Below are 22,773 nucleotides of genomic sequence, written 5' to 3' on the forward strand. Positions count from 1 at the left end.
ATCTTCAGAATGGTTTGATCAACTAACAAAACTGAGGCACTAAGGTTATGCCCTCAGCAGTATCAGAACCAGGAGTTGAAGTGTCAGCTGCTTGGGCCAGGCTGCTGCCTTTGCTAAGCCAGCTACTCCTTATTGGAAGAAGGAATAACAGTACCATGCCCCCAGTGACACGTGCCATATGCACGATTGTGGTTACAGGGTGAGTCCAATTCTGGTGCCCACTTGTGTCTGGTTCCTGACAACTTCAGCTCTAGGTAGCCATCCTTCTCTCTAGAAGTACCTTCCAGTTTCATTGAGAGAGAGAGAGTGAGTGTGAGTGTGAGTGTGTGTGTGTGTGTGTGTGTATGTGTCAGAGAGACTGAGACTGATTTACAGTTATGTTCCTAGCTCCTTGTAATTAAAATGCCTTGCGTATCATTTGTGTAAGCTTGGTGTGATTATTTTTATTGCTACAGTATTTGGTTTCAAGCAATGTAAGAATGTCACCCCCCTCCTCCCATTCCTTTTGTGATGTGAAATGCTTCATTACTTAGGAATTTGCTGCTGATTGTACAGTTTAGCATTTGATCTTTTTGTTAACCACAGTCAGGTGACCACACATAGGGTAATTAGATTAACCCACCCCTCCTCTTCTCCACTGAAACAATGTAAAATCCATTATTCTATTAGCACATGCCTTCCGTAGATTAATGATCTTGGAGTTGCTGCATGGAAATTTGCATAGCTCCCTACAGTTCTAAGAAATGAAAATGCCCAGCTGTGTAAAAGCTTTAATCAGGAAATGAGCATGAGATGGCATTGTTTTGTCACGGGCTTAGAATAATTTATTCTTGACAATCTAGTTATCCTGAATGTAAATGTATATAAACATTCTTTCAACAACCAGTAAACAGGTACTGTTTTGTTAAAAAATTCAAGATTTTCTTGACATCGGCTTGGCTTTCAAATCATTGTCCCTCACGCTGGTCACTGCCGAAAGTTTATACTAAAGTCGTTTTCTTTGTCTCTCCTCTTTTAAATGGTAGTTTCTAGAGGCTGGGTTTTCAGAGCAAGAACAGTGTTAGGGAGTGAAGGAATGGGGACATGGCCATTCCTTCACTGCCTGGGTCATTCCTCACCCAGTCCTTTCTTGCTTGTGTTCTCATCCCCTCTTGGGACCTACTTTCCCTATCTGTCAAATATAGATAATCATGACCCCTGTCTCTTAGTGTGGTTGTGAGCATCGAATGTGTTATCCCATGTAAAGCCTTAGAAAAGTACCTTGTTTATGGTTTACTCTTCATAATAGCAAGCTAATTCCATAACACCTAGGGAAATGAGGATGCAATTCAGTTTCTTTTTCTATTTAAAAGATCCTAGTACACTTAAATTTTTTTCTGTTATATTATTAGTTTTGGAAGCAATTGTGACTATAAGTGCTTTCATTTATATTGGCACACTGTTAAAAGAATGATAGAACTAATAATAATGGCTAACATTCATTGAATGCCTGGGAGTGAAAGACAAGTGAGGCCTATTCCTGACTCTTGGGGCTAGACATAAGGACCATGGCTTACAGCCCAGGGGGTGAGGGCACTGTGACAGGCTCTTACTCATCATCAAAGCTGTTAAAAAGACAGCAGAAATGGCTGCTGGAACTTGGATGTTGCTTCCTCTTTTTTCTCCTCTAAGAGCAAGCTTTTTATCTAGCACGTAATCTAACAGTTCCTGTGTTGGGGGTACTGCTTCGTGGACTAGGTATGATGTAGTAAGAAACATTTTAAAGTTTTTTCAGAGGATACGTTGATGGGAAAAATGTCCATCCCTTAGGGGACTCAGTTTGAGATCGTGTCATTAACATTTCAGAGCATCATTAACCAAACTGTTTAGCTCTTTTTACTTGTACTCTGGGCACCAAAGAAAGCTAGATCCTGCCCATGATAAAACTATCATCAATAAGATTTAATGCTGCCTCTTTATATGCATTTTATTTTTCTTGATTGTCATGCCCTTAGTTATTCTTGCATTTTAAGAATCCTTTTTATTTTTTTGAAACAGAGTCTCACTCTGTTGCCCAGGCTGGAGTGCAGTGGTGCAGTCTTGGCTCACCGCAACCTCCACCTCCTGCCTCAGCCTCTGGAAGAGCTTAGATTATAGTCATGCACCACCATGTCTGGCTAATTTTTTTGTATTTTTAGTAGAAACAGGGTTTCACCATATTGGCCAGGCTGGTCACAAACTCCTGACCTCAGGTGATCTGCCTGCCTTGGCCTCCCAAAGTGCTGGGATTACAGGTATGAGCCACCATGCCTGGCCTTGAAACTTGAACTTTATAACATATGATTGAAAAAAAAAGTTGATTGGGCTTTGCCTGATTTCCCCCACATCTTAGCTTTCCTATCTCCCCTGCTTAAAGAAACATATGGACTGGAGAGCTTTCTGTAAATCTTTTGTGTATGTTATTATTAGCACCACGCTCTAACCAACTGAGCTAACCGGCCAGCTTCTTTTGTGTATGTTAGCATATGCTGTTGGATCTTTAAAACTAGCAGTGGAAATTATAAAGCTAAACTCTTATTGGGGGCAGTGTCAACTTCTTTCTTGTGTCAATCAAGAAAAATGACAAGTCTCAATCATTTTAGAAGTTTATTTGCCAAAGTTAAGGACATGTGCCTGGGAGACAGGTCCTATAACTTTCTCTGGAGATGATTTTGAGGGCTCCAAATTTAAAGGGGAAAGGGCGGGATATTAAGAAGTATACAATTTTCATGTAAGCGGGGGTAGGGAAAAATAGTTATTCATGCCTTTGTCTGGCTCAGTGAATCTGCATTTTTTTTTTAACATAAGATGACATAGACAAATGGGGCAGAGGAAAAATGCAGGGAATCTGCATTTTTACATAAGATAACATAGGCAAAATGGGGCCTGGGAACAATCAGATATGCGTTTGTGTCTGGTGAGCAGGGAGACTGCACCTATAAAGATAAGCTATCAATTTACATTGCAGTGGTGATATCTTAACAGAAGCACCTTAGGATGAAGACTGTGGGGCTCACTAGGAATTTCCTTGTGGGCAAAATATGGAGGAGGCATGTAGCTTTTCATCTTGTAGCCATTGTATTTAGGAACCAAAAGGGAAGACAGGGTTGCATGACCCAGTCCCAGCTTGACTTTTCCCTTTAGCTTAGTGATTTTGGGACCCCAAGATTTATTTTCCTTTCACACTTGTTTGCAAAAAAAAAAAAAGGAGCAGTCAATAGTTTAATAATCATGAAATAGTAAACATATTTCAATTAATGTTTAAGTTAATTAAAATTTTGAGTAGCTAACACAGGCACATGGTGCCAGCTAAAAGGGACAAATATATACTTTCCCTGTCTCTCGGCCACCCAGTTCCCCTCCCTGGAGGCAGCCTCAGTTATCAGTTTGTTGTGTGTGGCTTCTATATTACACACGGAGGCGTACATACAAATGTACACAAATGCTAGCATATGTTATGCTTTTTTTTTTTTTTAACCTAGCAACATGTCTTGGTAATTACAGACTGGTATATACAGACTGACTTCAGTCTTGGAGAGAGTTGCATGGATTGATTTATGGCCATTCGTCACCTGCTCTCTACTGATACACATGTATGTTCTTTCAGTCTTTCACTAATTTAAGCAACAGCATAACGATTAATTTTGTACATATGTTGTTTTGCAAGTGTACAAGTATATTTGTAGCTTAAATTCCTAGGAGTAGAAATACTGAGTCAAAAGGCACAGACATTTAAATTTTTGATAGGCAATTGTCACACTGCTTCCCACAGAGGTTGTACCAATTTATTTATCAATTTATACTCTCCTTTGAAAGTATGTGAGGCTCTCTTTTCCTATACCCTTGCTGACATTATATTATCAATTTTTTATTGTAGACTATCTGACAGATAAAAATATCTCATTGTAATTTAAAAATTAAGTACATCCCTTTCTAAACTGTCAACTTCTGGAGAGGTTTGTTCTTGGGGTCCTCATAGCCCCCATTCTTTGAGGGGACCAGCTGTGTGCAAGGCACTATGCCACGTGCTGTGAAAACAGACAGTATTCTGAGAGAGCCAGATTCTAGTGCGAGGACATATGTAAACATTATTTTAAACAGTAGGTAAATGCTACAATTCTAGGTATGAGAAAATAGCCAGAATGACACAGGGTCCTTCTGTGCACTGAGCACTGTCAGGCACCATTGTACGGGAATCCTACTGTCATTTTCATTTCTCTTATGAATGCATTTAAGCATCTTTTTGTATGTTTGAGTCACTTCTTTCCTTTTTTTCTTTTTTCTTTTGAGAAGAGTCTTGCTCTGTTGCCCAGGCTGGAATGCAGTGGCACGATCTCGGCTCACTGCAACTTCTGCCTCCCGGGTTCAAGCAATTCTCCTGCCTCAGCTTCCTGAGTAAGCTGGGACTACAGGTGCGTGCCATGATGCCCAGCTAATTTTTTGTATTTTTAGTAGAGATGGGGTTTCACCATGTTAGGCAGGATGGTCTTGATTTCCTGACCTTGTGATCTGCCCGCCTCGGCCTCCCAAAGTGCTGGGATTATAGGTGTGAGCCACTTGCACCTGGCTACTTTTTTCTTTCTTTTTTTTTTTTAATGACCTGTCCTTTGCTCCTTTGCTGTTTTTTTGTTGGGTTATTGATCTTTTTGCTGATACTTTGTAGAAGGAGCTCTCTCTATAGAAGAGGCAACGTTCCCCCAGTTTGTCTTGTCATCGTTGATGAATTTTGTTGTTGTTGTTTGCTATGTTACAGTCTTAGTTTTCTGTAATTTATTGACCCTTATTTTTTCAGCTTCTAAATTCTGTGTCAGAGTGTTAAATTATCTTTGCCTCCCTGAGATTATAGAAACATTCTTTATTTTCTTCTAGTGCTTTAAAAGGTTTATTTTCTAAATGAGTAAATTTATTTTGAATGTCTAATATTCCCAGTTAAATAAAGAAATAAGTATTGCTTGTTTTTTTAAAAAAGTGAGGGACTACATGAATTTTCTTACTATCATCTTCTTCCCTCTGCTTCTAAGCCTGATCTGCATCTTGTTAGGTGAGAAGTTGATGGTGATCCAGTTGTATCTTTATAGGGATGATACAGATCTCCATGTTGTTGCAGCTTTGGGCTCAATTGAAAACACTGTGCCTCTGATCAATTGAGGTCAGGAGTTTGAGACCAGCGTGGCCAACATGGTGAAACTCGGTCTCTACTAAAAATACAAAAATTCGCTGGATGTGGTGGTGGGTGCCTGTAATCCCAGCTACTAGGGAGACTGAGACAGGAGAATTGCTTGAACCCGGGAGGCAGAGGTTGTGACAGAGCAAGATTTCTCCCTCCCCCAACCAAAAGAAAATATTCTACTTCATCTGTAGATAGTCGTCTTGCCCATAACACTCTACTAAATTGGTCATTCATCTGATAGATATTTTTATGTGTCCAAACAACTGGTTGATATTGACACCCTTTGATCCAGTGGTAATAATCTAGATGTTTAGTGGGGTGTAGGCAAACATAAAGGCACCAACTATCATGCAACTAATTTTACACTGTACATCAGGATGCAACGTTATCTTTTTGGAACACAAAGGTAGCCGTTCTCACTTTTGTCCAGTATCTATCACTTGTTGTGGTCTTTATAGTGTTCATCCCCATCCTATAGGTCATGAGCTTCTTGCTCTTGTTCTCATGTTCTTGTTATTTGCCTATTCATGTTATCAGTGATTCTTGGGAGAAAATACTGCAAGTATATGATGTTGCAAATATGCAGTTAAAGATTGACATAGAACATGGCCATAGGTATCCTATTACATTTCTTGAAATTTCCTTGTTAGCTTTGAGCTGAAAATGCCGTCGGAATATTTATGAGTATATATCAAAACACTTTTCTGAGCATCAGCGTATTTTGTAAGTATGAAAAAGCTATTATGTTGTGAGACATCAACATGGTTTCACTATGTAATTTTTAGGGCAAATTATGAAATATTTAAAGCATATGACAAATATCTGTGTGCCCACCACCCCTGCTTTATGAAATCCTCATATTTTGCCATATTTACTTTATAAATTTTTTCTTCTTTACAGTTCTCTCTAATGAAGTTGTTGGATTTGGTGGTTTGATAGCATGGGTATTTTCTTTTATTGTGGTAATCAGATATATTTTTTAAAGAAATGGAATGTTATAGATACAACTGAAGCTCCCCTTGGTAGTCTGCCATACTCTCAGAATACTTGCTCTGTCTTCCCAGGTGTTCTGAGACAGACCAGTCTTTTCTGAAGAGAGCCAAATACTGGGAGGCATAGTCTCTGTATGCAGGGAAGATACTCACAGGGCAGCTGTTCCTCAGACTTGCCTTTTGCATGGGGTGGGGTGGGGGGAGAGAGATGCATGTGGGGAAGCAATGTGCTATTTTAGGATTCCATATCTATTCAAAGCTCTCTTGATCAGTAGATTTGGTATAAGTGTTTGTTTTTAGTGACTTTTAAAATCTCCTGCCAGAGGTAATTTTGCAAAATGGTTTTTCATGAACTAGTGCAGGGGGCACAGCTGTGATCCCACAGACACGTCTGGGTCTAAAGGAAGCCTTTACTCCAGAAAGAAATAGAGCAGGATTGAGGGCAGGCTGATGAATGATGTCTGTTTTCCCTGCCCTGCTTCCACCCTAAGCCGAGGGTGCTCTGCCCAGCCTCACTCAGCTCTTCGAATGCAGACAGAAGTACCAGGACCAGCATTCTGGGCAGGTAAGGGTGATGCCCAGCTTTCCCTGGTGTCCGTAGCACCAGCCTGTTCTGTGTGCCAGTACTGTTGGTGGCAGGAGAGAAGGAAATCTGGCAAGATAGGGGGAAAGCAGCTGACGTGGAAAACAAGGATGCCCTGGTGGGAACAGATCCGTTCATCTGATTGGATAGGTGAGAGGAGACACGCCTTGGCTCACCCACTCCATAGGGTGCATCTGGCACATTCCGACCACCTGCTACATTGATGTTGATCCCAGAAAACATCTCACCTCCTGAGATGAACATTGAAATACCCAAGCACTAGCTTTGTGTATTTCTGACCTCCTAGGACAAAATATCAGCACATTTCAGTTTAAAATAATCTGTCTTCTTTCAGTTTAAGCATTTGTGGTGTTCTTTTAAATTGAAATTGCATGCAGTAAAGTGCAGAAGTCTTAGAAGTACAGTTCAGTGAATATTTTGGTCTGTGTACACCTGTGTAACCATCACCCAGACCTCATTATAGGTCATTTTCATTCTCCCAGCAGGCTCCCTTGTACGCCTCCCTAAGAGTAACTGCTGTTCTGAGATGTCTCACCAATGATTAATTTTGCCTGTTGTTGGGTTTCACATAATTGGAATCATGCAGTATCTTTTGTGTCTGGCTTCTGTCATTCAACATTATGACTGTGAATTTTATTGGTGTTTTGTGTAGTTCTTTTTAAAATAGTATTTGCTATTTAATAATGAGAGTAGATAATCAATTTGTGTACTACTCTCTAATTCACTCTTTGATCCTGAAGACACCTCTCAGATGGTTCATTTATTGTTAGACCTCTTTTACAGGTGACAAAAGGGCTGCATAGAGGCTTTAAGTATTGCCCCCAAGGTCATACCTCTAATAAATTGATGATGTCAGTACGATGTCAGTACTAGTTCTGGTTTTCTGATGCACAGTGTCATTCTCCATTCATCGTGAAGTCTGTGCCTTAACCTGTGTTATGAATGATGGAAGAAGTAAAGGATGAGAGGAGGGAAGGGCCCCTAAACTGAGCATGTTTTTGTATTTTACTGTGTAGTATTTTGGTTAGAGACTAACCAGTTAATTTAAAGGAGTTAACACTGAACCCAGCCAACCCACCAACACCTGTAAAGTATGTAAGGGATGGGGAAGGAGAAGAGAAAAGAGGTAGCCAACTTGGCTCAGCAGCCAGCCACATCAAGGCAATGCAGCCCATCAGAAAGCAGACCGTCCTAGCATAGTTCTCAGTTGCATGCAAATCATGTGTTTGTCCAGTGAGGTTGCCGTTTGCAGGCCGCTGAATATGTCGTGGAGAAATTTTGCCAGAGTGGCATTATTGGGGCTTTTTGGTCTCTGAATATGGGCAGGCCATCCCAGGCTCTGTGTGGTACAATGCTTTTGGGAAGCTGGAATGGTGTGAGTTCTCTTCCTTTTTTCAAGTGGCCCTTGTGACACAGCTGAAGTGTCCTTGCAGCATTTATATCTTATTGATGGCCTCGATTTTATTGTACATGCCGAGTTTCCATTGTAAGAGATCAGATTTGAGATAAAGAGAAGCCGGGTTTCCTTTGCCTTCTGAAGAGGTTAGTTGATACCCTTTCTATTCTGTATTGTCTTTAAGCAAGCAAAATCATTGTTGATTTATATATGTGGGCAGGTAGGTATACATTTTCATAAGCCCTCATGCAATTCTGGTTCAGGGTGTGGCCTCTACTACTGAGATTACGGGACCCAGGTTCTTAACAAATGGTAAAAAAAAAACAAAAAACAAAAAAAAAAACATAGGCCTGGTGGTCAGAAAGTTGCAGTTAAAGACTGGGGGGCTAGGAACCCCCGTCCGAGGAAATTCAGAGTCCCATGACCTGGATCAGAACCTCGGAGAGTTCTAGGTACGTCGCTCTTGGCAGCTATACAGAGGCAGGAGTTGCTCTGGTGCCAAGCCAACCCTCCTCTGCAGGAACAAGCTTGTCTATGTGCATGGATAATAAGGAACTTCGAAGATTTGAGCCTCAATAGTCTTGGACTTTATAGGTAAGGTGATCTGTTACATTATTTAATTGTGGCGGGAAGCTAAGGTTTCCAATGGAGCCACAGGCTGAGTGGTTTTGAGTCTCCCGCCTATAGTCATGCCACTGATTCTTCTTAGGAGATGAGATGTAGCAGGAGAGCTCTGCCTAGAAGGCTCAGAGTTTGGTCTCGTGGCCAGCTCTGCCCCTTGCTAGCTTTGTGGTCTTCACCTGGTCTTGCATCTTTTCTGACTGGGTCTCATTATTCTTACATATAAAAATATATGTCTGGCAAAATCAGGTGTTTTTTTTTTTTTTTTTTTCCTGACAGTGTTGTTAACAGCAAGTGAAAATAATAGCTGCTAAAGCACTTTAATTTATAAGCCTTTGCCAGTGTACAGTTGTATCATTGCTAGCATCATCACCTATTTTTAGAGCCTATGGATAGGAGTCCATGACATCAGGAGTCTGTAAACATAAGGTGTTGTTATATTTGCATGGTAATTGGTACTGTGGGGTCAGCATGCATGTCAGATATTTTTAGCTAGAAGCAAGTACACAGGGACTTGTGGTTTGCTGTTCAATTTGAAAAGTGTTTGAATGAAAGCTTGTCCTGTGGTCTTTGGGAAGTAACTGGATATTTCTTTAGGGACTGACAAGAACAGACATTTGAGTGTCCATTATGGCAGTGCAGAGGGTGAACTGGGAGGGGTGAGATTGGAGGCAGGAAGACGTGATTATAATCCAGGCAGGACTCTGGGAAAGAGTGATTAAGAGATGAGCTCTCCCCTGTAATTCCAGCACTTTGGGAGTCCAAGGTGAGTGGATCACTTGAGGTCAGGAGTTTGAGAGCAGCCTGGCCAATATTGCAAAACCCTGTCTCTACTAAAAAAATACAAAAATTAGCCAGACGAGGTGGCATGTGCCTATAATCCCAGCTACTCCGGAGACTGAGACATGACAATTGCCTGAACCCGGGAGGCGGAGGTTGCAGTGAACTGAGATCACACCACTACACTCCAGCCTGGGCAACAGAGTGAGACTGTCTTAAAAAAAGGAAAAAAAAAAAAAAGAGATGAGCTCTGAAGCTAGACAGGTTGGGTTCAAATTCTGGCTCCTACTTGTTTGACCTTGAGCAAGTTTCCTTAGCCCCCTGGGTCTTGGCGTGTGTGTCTGAATAGGGCTATAGTGCAGATTAAAAGTTGCAGTCCAGGTGAAGCTCTTAGAGCAGGGTTTGTCACATGGTAAGCACTCAAATGTTAGCTGCTATTCATGTGGGGGTTTTCTATTTCTTTTATTGTGATAATATATGTAACATAAAATTTGCCATTTTAGTTATTTTAAGTGTACAGTCAGTAGCATTAGTTACATTAGAATGTTGTGCAACCATCAGGACTATCTATGTCCAAAACATTTTCACTACTCCAAAGAGAACCCTTTAACTATCAAACAATAACTCCCCATTCTGCCTCCCCTAACCTTTCAGGTAACCTCTAATCTACTTTCTATCTCTATGAATTCGCACATTCTAGATATTTCATGTAAATGGACTCATACAATGTTTGCCCCTTTGTGTCTGGTTTATTTCACTTAGCATAGTGTTTTCTAGGTTCATCCATGTTGTAGCATGTAAGAGAATTTTATTCCTTTTCTAGGCTGTATGATATTCCGTTTTGTGGATATACCACATCTTGTTTGTCCATTCATCTCTTAATGAACAATTGGTTTATTTCCATCTTTGGCTATTATGTATAAAGCTGTAGTAAACACTGGCATACAAGTTTGCCTTGGGGGCAAAGCTTTCAATTCTGTTGAAGTCTCTGCTTTCAATTCTTTTGAATATATGCCTAGAATTAGAATTGCTGGATCATATGATAATTCTATATGTAACTTTCTGAGGAGCTGCCATACTGTTTGCCACAGGAGCTACACTATTTTACATTCCCATTAGCAATATACAAAGATTTCGGTTTCTCCACATCCTCATCAACACTTGTTTTCTATCTTTTAAAATTCTAGCCATTTTATTAGGTACAAAAGGGTATTTCATTGTGGTTTTCATTTGCATTTCCCTAGTGATTAACGATGTTGAACGTCTTGTCGTCACGTGCTCATTAGCCACTTGTATGTTTTCTTTGGATAAATGTCTATTCAGGTCATTTGCTTGGCATTTATGTTTTTTCCCCTTTATGTTTTTAAGATATTACAGGAGGATGAGAAAGAAACAGAGATTGAGAAAGCAGATGCAGCCATACTGGGTGACTGCTTAGATAGAGGGCTAATACTGAGTTTTCTCGCCTGGATAAGTGGTGGATGATGGGGTACCAAACAAGACAGGCTGCCCTTTCCTGGGAGAAGGGGCAGGTTGGAGAGAAGGTGTTGGCTTTGGGTGGGGCTGCACTGAGCCTGTGTGTTATCCAGGTGGGGAGCCTATAGAATTAACTGCCACAGCCACGTTTCCAATTGGTTTCTCTGAAAAACATGCAAGACATATTTTAAGTTTTGTCTCCTCCCTGCTTTCACCTCAGAAGCAACTTAAGCAATTCACTCATCTTTCAGCTTCTCTATCTGGCAAATGTAAACAATCACTGGGGGGACAATGGAGTCTGGGATTTATGGGCCAGCCTCTTTCCTGGTGCCAGTTTCTTAGTCCTTCAGCACCTGCTCTCGATCAGACCAGTCCTTCCCAGCCAGCTGTTCCCCATGTGCTGCTCTGAAGCAACGGGGAGTAGGGGTGAGCCTTCTTAGGAACCATGGCTTCTGAAGCTTTCTCCATGGACCACTCCAGCCTCACAATGCTGGTGCCGCTTCTCTCACCCTTCCCTGCCTGCATGCCATTAGCAGTGAGTGCTAAGTAGACACTCACTACTTAGTGTCTTTTTTTTTTGAGTCTTCGAGATTGTTCCCATACGAGATTTATTCCCCAGCACACCCCTCCCCTCTTCAGTTCACAGTGGAGGACTATGGAGATTCAGAGCAGGATCCCCCAGGTACAAGAAACACCTTCCAAAGATTTTGTTCTCCTTCCTTCCCTCCCTCTTGCCAGCTCCCAAGGCCTGAAGCACACTCTCATGCAAACACACAAAATCCCCCTCCTTCCCTGTATCTTCTGTCTTTCCACATCAGAGCTCACCTGTAAGACATCTGAACTTGAGAATAGAGGCCTCCAAAGTCTGTTTGAGAACCCTAAAGTGGGGAGATGCCATTACCCATGACCACCCCACTATGAGTGACTATGAGACACCTAACTCACTGACTTTCTCTGAATTACTCCTTGGCAAAGTTGAGTGTTGCACTCTGTTGTGTTTCTGCATTACATTGTGTCAAGGTGGGGAATTTGTGCATGCATGGTCATACCCACACTGCGATGGAAAATGAGGTTTGAGCAACTGTTCTTCCCCTAAAGAAGCACCCCGTGGGGAAATGAGCCTACCTGGTGGCTTGTTGTCTTTACTTCCAGAGCCATAGCAGGCTGGCAGCCATCACCAAGATAGCATCCTGTCATGTAGCTCAGGCAGGCAATGTTTGCAGATTGTCCCCTGAGGCCATCTGCCTGTGAGGCTACAGGAACCCCCGGCAACTGCTGCTCTAGCAGGTGCTGGGGCTGCTGAGGTAGGTGTACGTGTACATATACGCGAGCATACACAGCTTTGTGTGGGGTGCAGAGGTACCGGTATTGACCTGGGGCTGAGCTTTGCCTAGTTAGGCCTCTGGAACGCCAGCTGAAACGCTCAACCTAGCAAAGCACCAGCCCCAGTTGTTGGTTTCCGGTGGGGCCCTGGTGAGGGAGGAAAGGAGGGTGAGGCTGCTGTGAACAGAGCCAGCAATAGGGGAATTGGATATGGTAACTAACACATTCTTGAGTATGCAGGAAGCTGCAGGCAGTCGCATTGTTTTGACAAACTTTTGTTGCTTACTTTCTGCCTCTGCCCTCTGCTTGGGCCTAATCATGGCCCCCTACCTAATTTAGCATCTCTCTTCCTTCCAGCTGGGGAGCCAATCTCCATTTCTTACCTCATGAACTCTCGCTAAGGAACACATCCCTCATCTTTGAGCTCTTCCTGCCATTCAGCCATGCTTTGGGTCAGCCCCTAAGCTTTCACTGTGATTATGGGTTCAGACAAGCCTAGAAACTCTTTACTCCTTTTGGAGGAATTCCTGTATACAGACCTACCCTTTGTGAGTCACTATTATCTTGGGCTATTAATGCTTTTGAAAACAATTATGTAAATTATTAAAGTAATTTGAAATAATTATATCAGCCATCAGATTTTAGAAATTTAGATCTTAATGGAGCTTTGATTAAGAGTCTACCTAGAGCAGGGGTCAGTGAACTTTTCCTATAAAGGGCCAGACTTTGATCTCTGTTGCAACTACTCAATTCCGCTGGTGTAGCATCAAAGCAGCTGTACAAAATACTTAAATGTGTGAGTGTATTTGTGTTCTAATGAAACTTTCTTTACAAAAGTGAGTGGTGAGCTTTCATTTGCTGACCCCTGATCTACAATGATAAGCTACCCTTAGTTTTTTCTTTGTCAAGAGTTGAAATGCCAGAGGAACTTGATGACTGTAAATGCATTAGAATCATCTTCTTTTAGGTTTAGTATACTTGTGAGCACAATGGAAATTTGGGAATATGCTTCTCTAAATCTCTGTTGAGGAGAAGAGAAATCAGAATGCTTTTTAAGGGGGTGAGTCTGCTTGGCCAAAGCTTGTCATTGTTTAACAAGAACACGCTGTCACTTAGAGCTGTATGGTGGCTTTTATGTTTCACTCATTGTGTTTATAGTCACATGGAATGGCCATATATAAGGTCGCCTCACCATACTGGGCCTTATTCCATTTTATAAGACCAGGTGCATCTCCAATAAATGTAAGAAAACTACAAAAATATAGAAAATCGTGTTTTTAAAGCATCATGTTATGTTAAGTTGGCATCACTATAGTTCATTTCCAGAAAGATGAAACTTAAGATAGTCCAAGAGGCATTCTAAAGTTTCAAGCTATAGTCTTGTTTTCCTTTTATCTGTCCTCACAGGAAATAAAGAAAGAGATGAAGAAAGACCCTCTCACCAACAAAGCTCCAGAAAAGCCCATGCATGAAGTGCCCAGTGGAAACTCTTTGCTGTCTTCTGAAACGATTTTAAGAACCAATAAGAGAGGTATGGGAAAGGAAAAAGAGTTCCCCTCCCTGCACACAAACAAAAACTGCAAACTTCTGGTGAACTGTGTCAAATTCTGTATTGCTGAAAAATTGAATAGAGTTTGTCCTTTTGTCTTTTGGTATACATTTTGGATACACACACATGCTTACTTAGCAAGTGACTATATATATATATATATATATATAGTAACTGTAATATAGGGAACTAATAAAAATTTTTTTTCACGATGGGAAAGTGGACTACATTTGTAAATGACTTTTCTAGGTCTTTTTTTTTCTAGGTCTTTGGCTTTCACTTTCATATCTATTTTTATGGATGAAAGGTGAATTTAGAGAATGCTGTGGTGCAGGCATGAGCAATGTGTCTAACCACACTCTCCTTTTAATTTAAGGCAAACCTTATCAAGTTCTTTCTCTAGCTAACTGCTAGGCTCCCTAGTGCAGACCATGCCTCCCTGAGTTTATGAAGCAGAACGTGCAAAGATACAGCTAACACATCCATCTGACCAGGAGACCTTTAACAATCTTGTTTTCTCTCTTTTGAGACCTCAAGGCAGATTTTCAGGTTTCAGCTTGTTGGAGTTTTGTTTTCTCTCCCATCCGCTCTTGGTGATAATTGTTTGAAAAAATGTGAGAGAGAATACAGGACTGCAGAGATTTTATATTGTGGGCACACTAGGATCCTTCAGTTTTTCCTGATCTTGGACCAGCCAGGGCACATGCTGAGCATGCCTGTAGGTTAGTGCTCGGCTGTCAGCTTTTAGTGGGCTTATTACTTCCTTAAAGAGAAATAGAGAGCTGTTTGAAAGCGGCACAGGAACTAGATTAGCAAAGGGTTCCATTAACCAGAAAAACAGAAGGCAAGTTTGCATAACCATGGGGAGGAAGAACAGCTAATCTTTCATAAAATTTAGACAGGATAAGAATTTGTCCAGTAAACTGCCCATTGATCATAGCTTTGTGCCTCTCTTCCTTCCTGTCGCTTCCTCTGCTGCCTCCAGCTGCCCTGGGTTACATTTCCCTTTTTGAATTATTCAGATCAAATATTGGCTAGAGGCCCACATTGGTTAGCAGCTATAGGATTTTCTTTCTTTTCTCGTTTTCTTAAATTCATCCTACCAAAGCAGGGGATTTCCCATTTTAAGAATTAAGTGCCCTTTGCTGTAAAACTACAGTCTTGACCAAAAGTGCCTCCTGCATTCTTGCAAATAAGCTCTCAAACTACTGAGACCTGCATTCATTGGATTTGGTGAGTTCGATGTGTCTTCTTTCTGCACTTCCAAACCAATGAGAAGGAGCCCTCCCATTCCTCCGGCTGCCTCTTGGGTCCGTAAGCATAGCAGTTGCACACACGTTGACCAGCAGCAAGGCCTCTTTGGCCAGCCCTGGTTTTTGTCAAGTCAGTAAGAGAGTTAAAATAATTAATTAATTTAACAAGAGAAGGAATTAATTAAGGTAAGGAATTAAGGTAATTATTTGGATGAGTTCAGTAAAATTACCTGAGAACTTTAAATCAACGATGGAATAGAATTTTTCAGATGACTGTCTCTTCACAAGTAAAATCTGGCCTCTGAGTTCCCCCATGGAATTTTTCATTCACCAAAAATTGGAATGCAAAGGGATGGCTTACTACCTTACGTTCCTTTTTGAAAGCCTTCTGCCTTGGGCCTGCAGCCTGGTTATGGCCAACCTTTCACTCCAAGGTATTTTATATATGGAATCTGCTGGTTGTTGTGGGACCCGAGTACACGGAGGCATTCTGTAAATACGAAGCCCAAAACAAATCGCCTTCATTCTGTCCGAGGCTTCACCCTGACCTCCTGGGTCACCTGGGCCTAACATAAATTTCCAGCTGAAGGGAAGCATTGTGTACCAGGCCCTGGGCTGCCTCTGGCCCTCCCCCACCCATCAAGACTACCAGTATTCTACTATCCCTTATAATAAACAGCGGGGGTAGATTGATTGGCCTTGTCAGGCCAGATAAATAGTTCATTGTACTGAGCTCAAAAGCTACATTTTTTTCCCACCCCAAATCAATGAAAAAAACTTTTTTCCCCTCTTAAAACAAGGATCAGAGGCTAAATCTGTGGGATGATTCTAGTTACTTGTAAGTACTTCCGTCCAACTAATTTTTAAAGTTTTATGAGTTATTGTAAATGACTGAAGGGGCCCCCTCCTCCTTTGTTTCCATCATCAAGCTTTGTCTCCAGCAACCTTTCCGATGTTTTGGTCTATTACTGTTGCTGTGGCTATTAGGGAAGGAAGTTGCTTTCAGGGTTTATTAACAGCCTGCTTTGATTCGCTAACATGGGTTCTTAGAGGATATGAGTCCGCCTTGTGATTCAGCCTTGGACTCTGTAAGAATTTAATAGAATGAACACAAGTTCTCTTCCTTCAACTTGATCAAAGACGAGATGACTGTTTTCTTTATATGGACCTCATCATTTGATACATGCTTGAAATTGGTTTAATAATGAAATATCGAAGTCTATTTCTATCATGAGTCTGAAATTGAACCACTTCATTGGGTCCTGAACTTGAGGTAGGCCTAGCTGAGGAAGTGTGCCTAATTGTGTTCAGCTGTTTTTGCATCTTGTAACATGCCTCACTTTGCAGCAGCTGCAAACAGATAGTAGTCCCTTACATTGTGGGATGAGCTCACCCTCCCCAGACACCTGCATAAAGTCAGAAGCCATCTTGGGTTTGAAGGAAGCTATTCATAGCCTTGAGAAAAGGCCAGGGCTATGGAAACCTTAGTTTGGGGACTGATCAGTTTCAGTTTTCAGTTTTAACCTTTGTAAATGTCTGCAGAGTCGATTTAGGGAGGTACTGGAATGACTCCATGGGCTTTCTTTTCTTCTTTTTTTTTTTTTGAAACAGGGTATCACTCTGGCACCCAGGCTGGAGTGCAGTGGCATGATCATGGCTCACTGCAGCCTCAACCTCCCTGGGCTCAGGTGATCCTCCCACCTTAGCCTCCTGAGTAGCTGGGACTACAAGGCGTGAGCCACCACACCTGGCTAATTTACTGATTTTTTGTAGAGCTGGGGTTTTGCCATGTCGCCAGGCTAGTCTTGAACTCCTGGGCTCAAGCAAGCCTCCTGCCTCAGCCTCCCAGAGTGCTGGGATTACAGGTATAAGCCACCGTGCCTGGCTGGCTTTTCTTTTTTTTTTCCTGAGATGGAGTTTTGCTCTTGTTACCCAGGCTGGAGTGCAATGGCGCGATCTCGGCTCACCGCAACCTCCGCCTCCTGGGTTCAAGCAATTCTCCTGCCTCAGCCTCCCAAGTAGCTGGGACTACAGGTGCACGCCACCATGCCCAGCTAATTTTTGTATTTTTTTTTTAGTAGAGACAGGGTTTCACCATGTTGGCCAGGATGGTCTTGATCTCTTGACCTCGTGATCCACCTGCTCGGCCTCCCAAAGGTGCTGGGATTATAGGCGTGAGCCACCGTGCCCGGCCCTGGCTGGCTTTTCATTTGAGAAGATGATGTAACTGGAATTGAGAGAAAGTAGGTCCTCCCAGCTGACTTGGCAGCCATCAGCTATACATTTTGGCATTAGAACTTCAGGGGCAATTGTGTCTATGCCCACCTCTGACCATTTCTGTGGTCCTTACCTGAGTCACAGTGAAAGAACTTCCTGTTTAAAACAAGCCTTTCCTGATAAATAAGAAGTTATTTTTCCTTCTTTCTTTTTTTTTTTTTTGAGGCAGAGTTTGGCTCTGCCGCCCAGGCTGAGAGTGAAGTGGCATGATCTCGGCTCACTGCAACCTCTGCTTCCTGGGTTCAGGTGATTCTCATGCCTCAGCCTCCTGAGCAGCTGGGATTACAGGTTCCCATCAGGGCACCTGGCTAATTTTTTTTTTGTATTTTTACTAGAGATGGAGTTTTACAATATTGGCCAGGCTGATCTCAAACTCCTGACCTCAGGTGATCCACCTATCTTGGCCTCCCAAAGTGCTAGGATTACAGGTATGAGCCACTGCGCCCAGCCAAGAAGTCATTTTTCATTTAAACTTGCAGCATGGATGTTGTATGTCCTGAAGTTATCTCAGACACCAGTATATTGATAAGTTACAGCCAGAAAATGTGAAAACTTTCCTTGGAGCCAAATGTCATTCTCTTGATGAACCAGACAGAAGAGAGTTGTCTGTTTTCTTCTAAGAAAAATTTATTCTTTTGTTTCTTCTATCATTAAACCCATAAAAGAGAATGATGGGCCCTCCTAAATTGGGACATTGATATATAGCGACATTTTTTTAAAAAGCATTCAAATGCCAAGATTGTACCATTGCACTCCAGCCTGGGCAACAAGACAACAAGAGTGAAACTCTGTCTCAAAAAAAAAAAAAAAAGCATTCATATGTTGAGTTTAGAAGAAAAATGGAATAAAACAGAAGTTCAAACAGTTAATAGCAAATGTCCTAAATAGGTTCTTGAAAATGAACAGTGGATTTTTGTCCATTTGAATATAGACTCTTATCTACTTGAATTAAAAATGAGATAAAAAATCAAGCTGGATGCAGTGGCTGATGCCTTTAATACCAGAACTCTGGAGGCTCAGGTGGGAGGATTGCTTGAACCCAGGAGCTCAAGACCAGCCTGGGCAACATAGCAAGACCCGATCTCTAAAAAAAAAAAAAAAACAATTAGATGGGTATAATGGCATGTACCTGTAGTCCTAGCTACTCAGGAGGCTGAGGTAGGAGAATCACTTAAGCCCCGGAGGTCAAGGCTGTAGTGAGCTGTGATAATGCTACTGCACTCCAGCCTGGGTGCCAGAATGAGACCCTGTCTCAAAACAAAAAAAAAATTATTTGATCCTTAGAAGGATTTCCTGGCTAACTTTATCCATGTGATCAGTTAAGTATCCAGGCTGTCATCAATAGCCTGCTGGCCCCTGTGAGGACCAGGTTCCATTTCAGGGTTCTCCTTTGCATTGTTAACAGAGCACATGGAGAAGATGTATCTCTGCCTCTCTCTGAACCTCTCCTGTTGCCAGGAATTTTGGACATTGTTCCTTACTCACTTTTTGGTAGACACTCATGAACATTCAATAGCACATGTTTAGTGCGTGCCTACTATGCACCTGGCCTTGTGTGTGGTACTGGGGAAGATAAAGACTGGAAAAACACCAGCCAGTCCTGCCTGCAAGTAACTTCAGTCTGTTGTATCCCTTGGGATAATGTTGAGAAAGTGCTGCACATTTCTTATATCATTTGGATGGCAAGGTGGGGATGTGTCTTGTATTTACTTCTGTCATTCTGAATGTGAAGCTACTCCGTGGGTTTCTGGTTGGCTTTATATGTCCTTGTTTCTATTTCCAGTTTATCATGAATTCAGTGTTTGGTAAGTCTCTATTGTATTTTGCACATTTATTATTTTTTGCTATTATTATTATGCTCTCCTGATATAAGATGTATTTTATAGTCATCTTTTTAAGTCGCTCTGCTATTTTGGCATCTGCCTCCCAAAGATAAACTGCTTTTACCATCTTTATTTAAGGTTTGTTATGCATTTGCATTTTACTGCCCCTTCCAGAGATTAATGCTGAAATATCTGACGGTTTAAAAGATGTTATTTGTAACAGGTCTAGCCCTGATGCTACGAGGTGAGATCATCTGTCTAATGAGATTCAAGTTAAGATGGGGGAGGGTTGCTCTCTGAATTGATACGTGGATATGACTGACTGTAGAACATTACTCTGTGGGTTCATTTCTGGTGTTTTATCCTTCAGACAGGTTCCATTCAAAAGTTTTCCTTAACAGAGGGATCAACGGCTGCTCTTCCTCTGGTGACACAATGTTGCTTTAAAAGTTAGTGCAGAAGTTCTTCCACATTAACATGGGCCTCATGTTTGCCACACAGAAGGGCTCTCTCTCCATTTTTGTCTGCTGCCTGTAGCTGTCAGAAGAATTTTGCTTAATGTTTACCTTTCTTCTCCTCATAGTTTCAGCACTAGTCATTCCAATCCCTAAATATGTCTAAGTGACAACCTTTCCTTTTCCCCTTACCCTGAAGGGGAAACATTTTTTCCAGCTTTTAGTGTGCGGGCCTGGAATGCTCCTCATGGCTCTGAGGCGGTGGCGTGGATCTTGATAGGCTGTGGGCTCTTTGGCAGAAAGGAAACTGTAAACAAAGGATGGAAAAAGTATGTCCTTAATAAAGAAAATGTCAACCTCTTGGGTTTGCCAGTGGTTTGTTTTTTAAAGTGAATGTGAGATCTGGGGGTGATTTTGTAGAGATGAGACTTTGTTTCTTTCAAGTTTTCTATTGGAGAAACAAATGTGAATTCTCTCCAGTTAACTGGTAATCTGATAATGTGGCAGTTTGGGTCAGACTTTTCTTTGAGTTTCAGTATTGCCTGTCGATTTTACTTAAGGAGCTGGTGCTTATGCACAGGTAGAATAAGAGTTAACAGAAGTCATTACTGTTGTATAGAAGGTCTTGACTATCACCTGAGCTGGTCTTTCCCAGGGGAAATGAAAATCTGGTGACGTGACGGTGAATGGGGTTGGATATGATATATAGTCATTCAATAATATATACATCTGTGTGAATGTATCTGTATATGCATCTATAGTTTTATTTTCCAGTGGGCCTTCATTCTCAAAAGCTTGAGAGTCAAGAGCCTTTAAAGACATCTTTTAAACTGACTGATCCCTGGCTGCATTTCTGGCAAGTTTTATTGGGACATCGCGTTGTTAGCACCAGCAATTGATGTTAGAGTGTGTATTGCCCTTGTTCATATTATTTTCCGAGCCTGTTGAGCCTAGAGTGAGGGGTGGTGAAATGCATAGTAAGAACTACGTAGAAGGGTATTGCGATCATGTTGCAATTATGTGTGGGTCATTGATAAAATTGGTTTTTAGAATTTTTTTTCTATTATATTTAATCTTCTGCCTCTGTGTGTTCTGATTTCAAGGCATTAACAGAGTAATGAGTCTCCCATTGGTTAGTCATGGGTTTTGATTCCCACCATACAACTGCTGGTGCCTACCCAAGTCTACCCAGAGAACCAGCCATGAAGTGGGTTTGTGGTGGTGGCTCCACCTGGTGGCTTTCCTAGGAAGCTCCTTCTTCTGCCCACCTTTTCTTTCTTCTTGGGAGAATCTTGATGGAGGATGCCTTTGATTCTTCTGATTCAGTGTTCACTGTTTGTGCAATTCCATCCCAGACCCATGGCTTCTTACCTTACTTATGGATTATTTTTAGCCCCTTTGCTTTTTTGCTTAAGAATTGCTCATTGAACTCATAGAATCTGTGTCCTGATCCTTGTTCTATCTGTGATACCCCTATGGACCAAGATTATGGTTAATGAGCATTTAAAAACAAAAAGGACTCCCATAGGCCTAACTCTAGGTATAGATATTAATTTGGACAAAATAAAGAATCATACTGAAATCCCCATGGGTATGCCAAAGTCTCCTCCTTCATAGCTGGAAGTACCCTTAATTACTTCATCACTTCTTGTTGAACCCTTTTTTCCTCAAAGGAGCAATATTTTGTTACTGATGTTGTTTTCTATTTTCAGCAAGTGGTGAAAGTAAAAAGCCAACTAACTTTGTGGGCTTCATTATTGTTTCCTTATTGTTTGTGAATTCTCTACAGGCAGCCCCTTCTTGCTTGGGCACAGACTGCCCCCACTTGGTATGTCACTGAGCATAAGTATTTTTGATGAATAAAAATGTCTTTTATTTAATCTCATTATCTTTCAGTTTTTAGTTGTTGATAATATTGCAGATGTGTCTTATTTTAGCTGCATTGTGGGTCAGTCTAGGAACTTAATCACCATTTATGACTTTGCTTCTATGGTAATAATGCACTCAGAGTTCCATATTCTCTGCATAGAGCATAAGGCACATATAGGTCTGACTTCTTTTGTTTTGTTTTGTTTTGTTTTGTTTTTCATTGCTGGCAAGAATCCTTAAGTAACTTTGTAAAAGTCAGAGTCCATACAACCGGTGACCACTGAAGTTTGCTCATGCCGCAGAGGAGTTTATAATTCACACAGTATAGAATGCTGGAACTGTGCAAGCTCCACACAGTACACTAGGCTCTAAAAATAGCTTTAGGTTCAGTCACATTGTATGTGGTGCTTATTTTCACGAGGGCTGAGTTGGATCTTAATGTGGCCAAGTTTGTATGAGGCATGTTGTAAAAGTGGGTGCTATTGTATATTTCTGTCTACTAGTGGGGAGACCTTGCACCAAGTGTGACATGCTCAGATAGAAACCAGCCTGGCATTTCCCAGTGTATGTTGTATGGAATTATAGCCCTTCTGAATATTCCACAAAAGAGCGATGGGGGAGAGACAGACAGACAAGGGGAGAGAGAAACTTGCCTCTCTGGTCAAATTTCAACTACAGCTGCAGCACTAACACCATCTTAGAGATTGACAAGCACATTAGCATAGTACAGGCGCTCAGATGGCATATGGTAAGGAGACCTGCTTATCTTTCATCATGGAACGACATGTTACTGAATACTAGTTAAGACTCCACTTTGGGATATGTCGGGCTTTTAGATACAGGACAAGGAGCTTTGTAAGCATTCCCCAAGATAATCTTCAGCTTCCACCTCTCATGGGGAATGTTTGAGTGAGTGAGTGGAGATGGTGGTGCTGGCACTTAGAGAAATGACTGACGAGGCTTCTTAAGCCTGCGGTATCAAAAAACATGAGTTAGATGATGCTAGGAGAACATTCTCTGAATCTGAAACTTGAAAGCCAGTCCTTTTGGTAGTTTTTCAACTGACCAACTCAAAGGGAATTTTGCCTCTGATAATTTCTTGGGTCCTTGTGTCTAAGAATGAGGCTTAGACACATGAGAGGAAGCCCTAGTCTGGGCTTTGGCATG

At 41.6% G+C, this 22,773-nt stretch overlaps 1 protein-coding gene across 13 annotated transcripts in view; it reads left to right on the forward strand.

Moving 5' to 3' along the window:
• SH3KBP1 (SH3 domain containing kinase binding protein 1) overlaps positions 1-22,773 on the forward strand; it is a 384,957-nt gene that overhangs the window by 126,087 nt on the left and 236,097 nt on the right. For all 13 annotated transcript variants that reach the window (XM_064364467.1, XM_064364472.1, XM_012434029.3 and 10 more), the window contains one exon: positions 13,788-13,911. In XM_064364467.1, coding sequence (XP_064220537.1) covers positions 13,788-13,911 — 124 coding nt within the window. The remainder of the gene's footprint in view (positions 1-13,787; positions 13,912-22,773) is intronic.

This window comes from Aotus nancymaae, unplaced genomic scaffold (assembly GCF_030222135.1).
Source record: "Aotus nancymaae isolate 86718 unplaced genomic scaffold, 86718_ANA_hifiasm-v0.15.2.pri h1tg000058l, whole genome shotgun sequence".
Lineage (NCBI taxonomy): Eukaryota > Metazoa > Chordata > Mammalia > Primates > Aotidae > Aotus > Aotus nancymaae.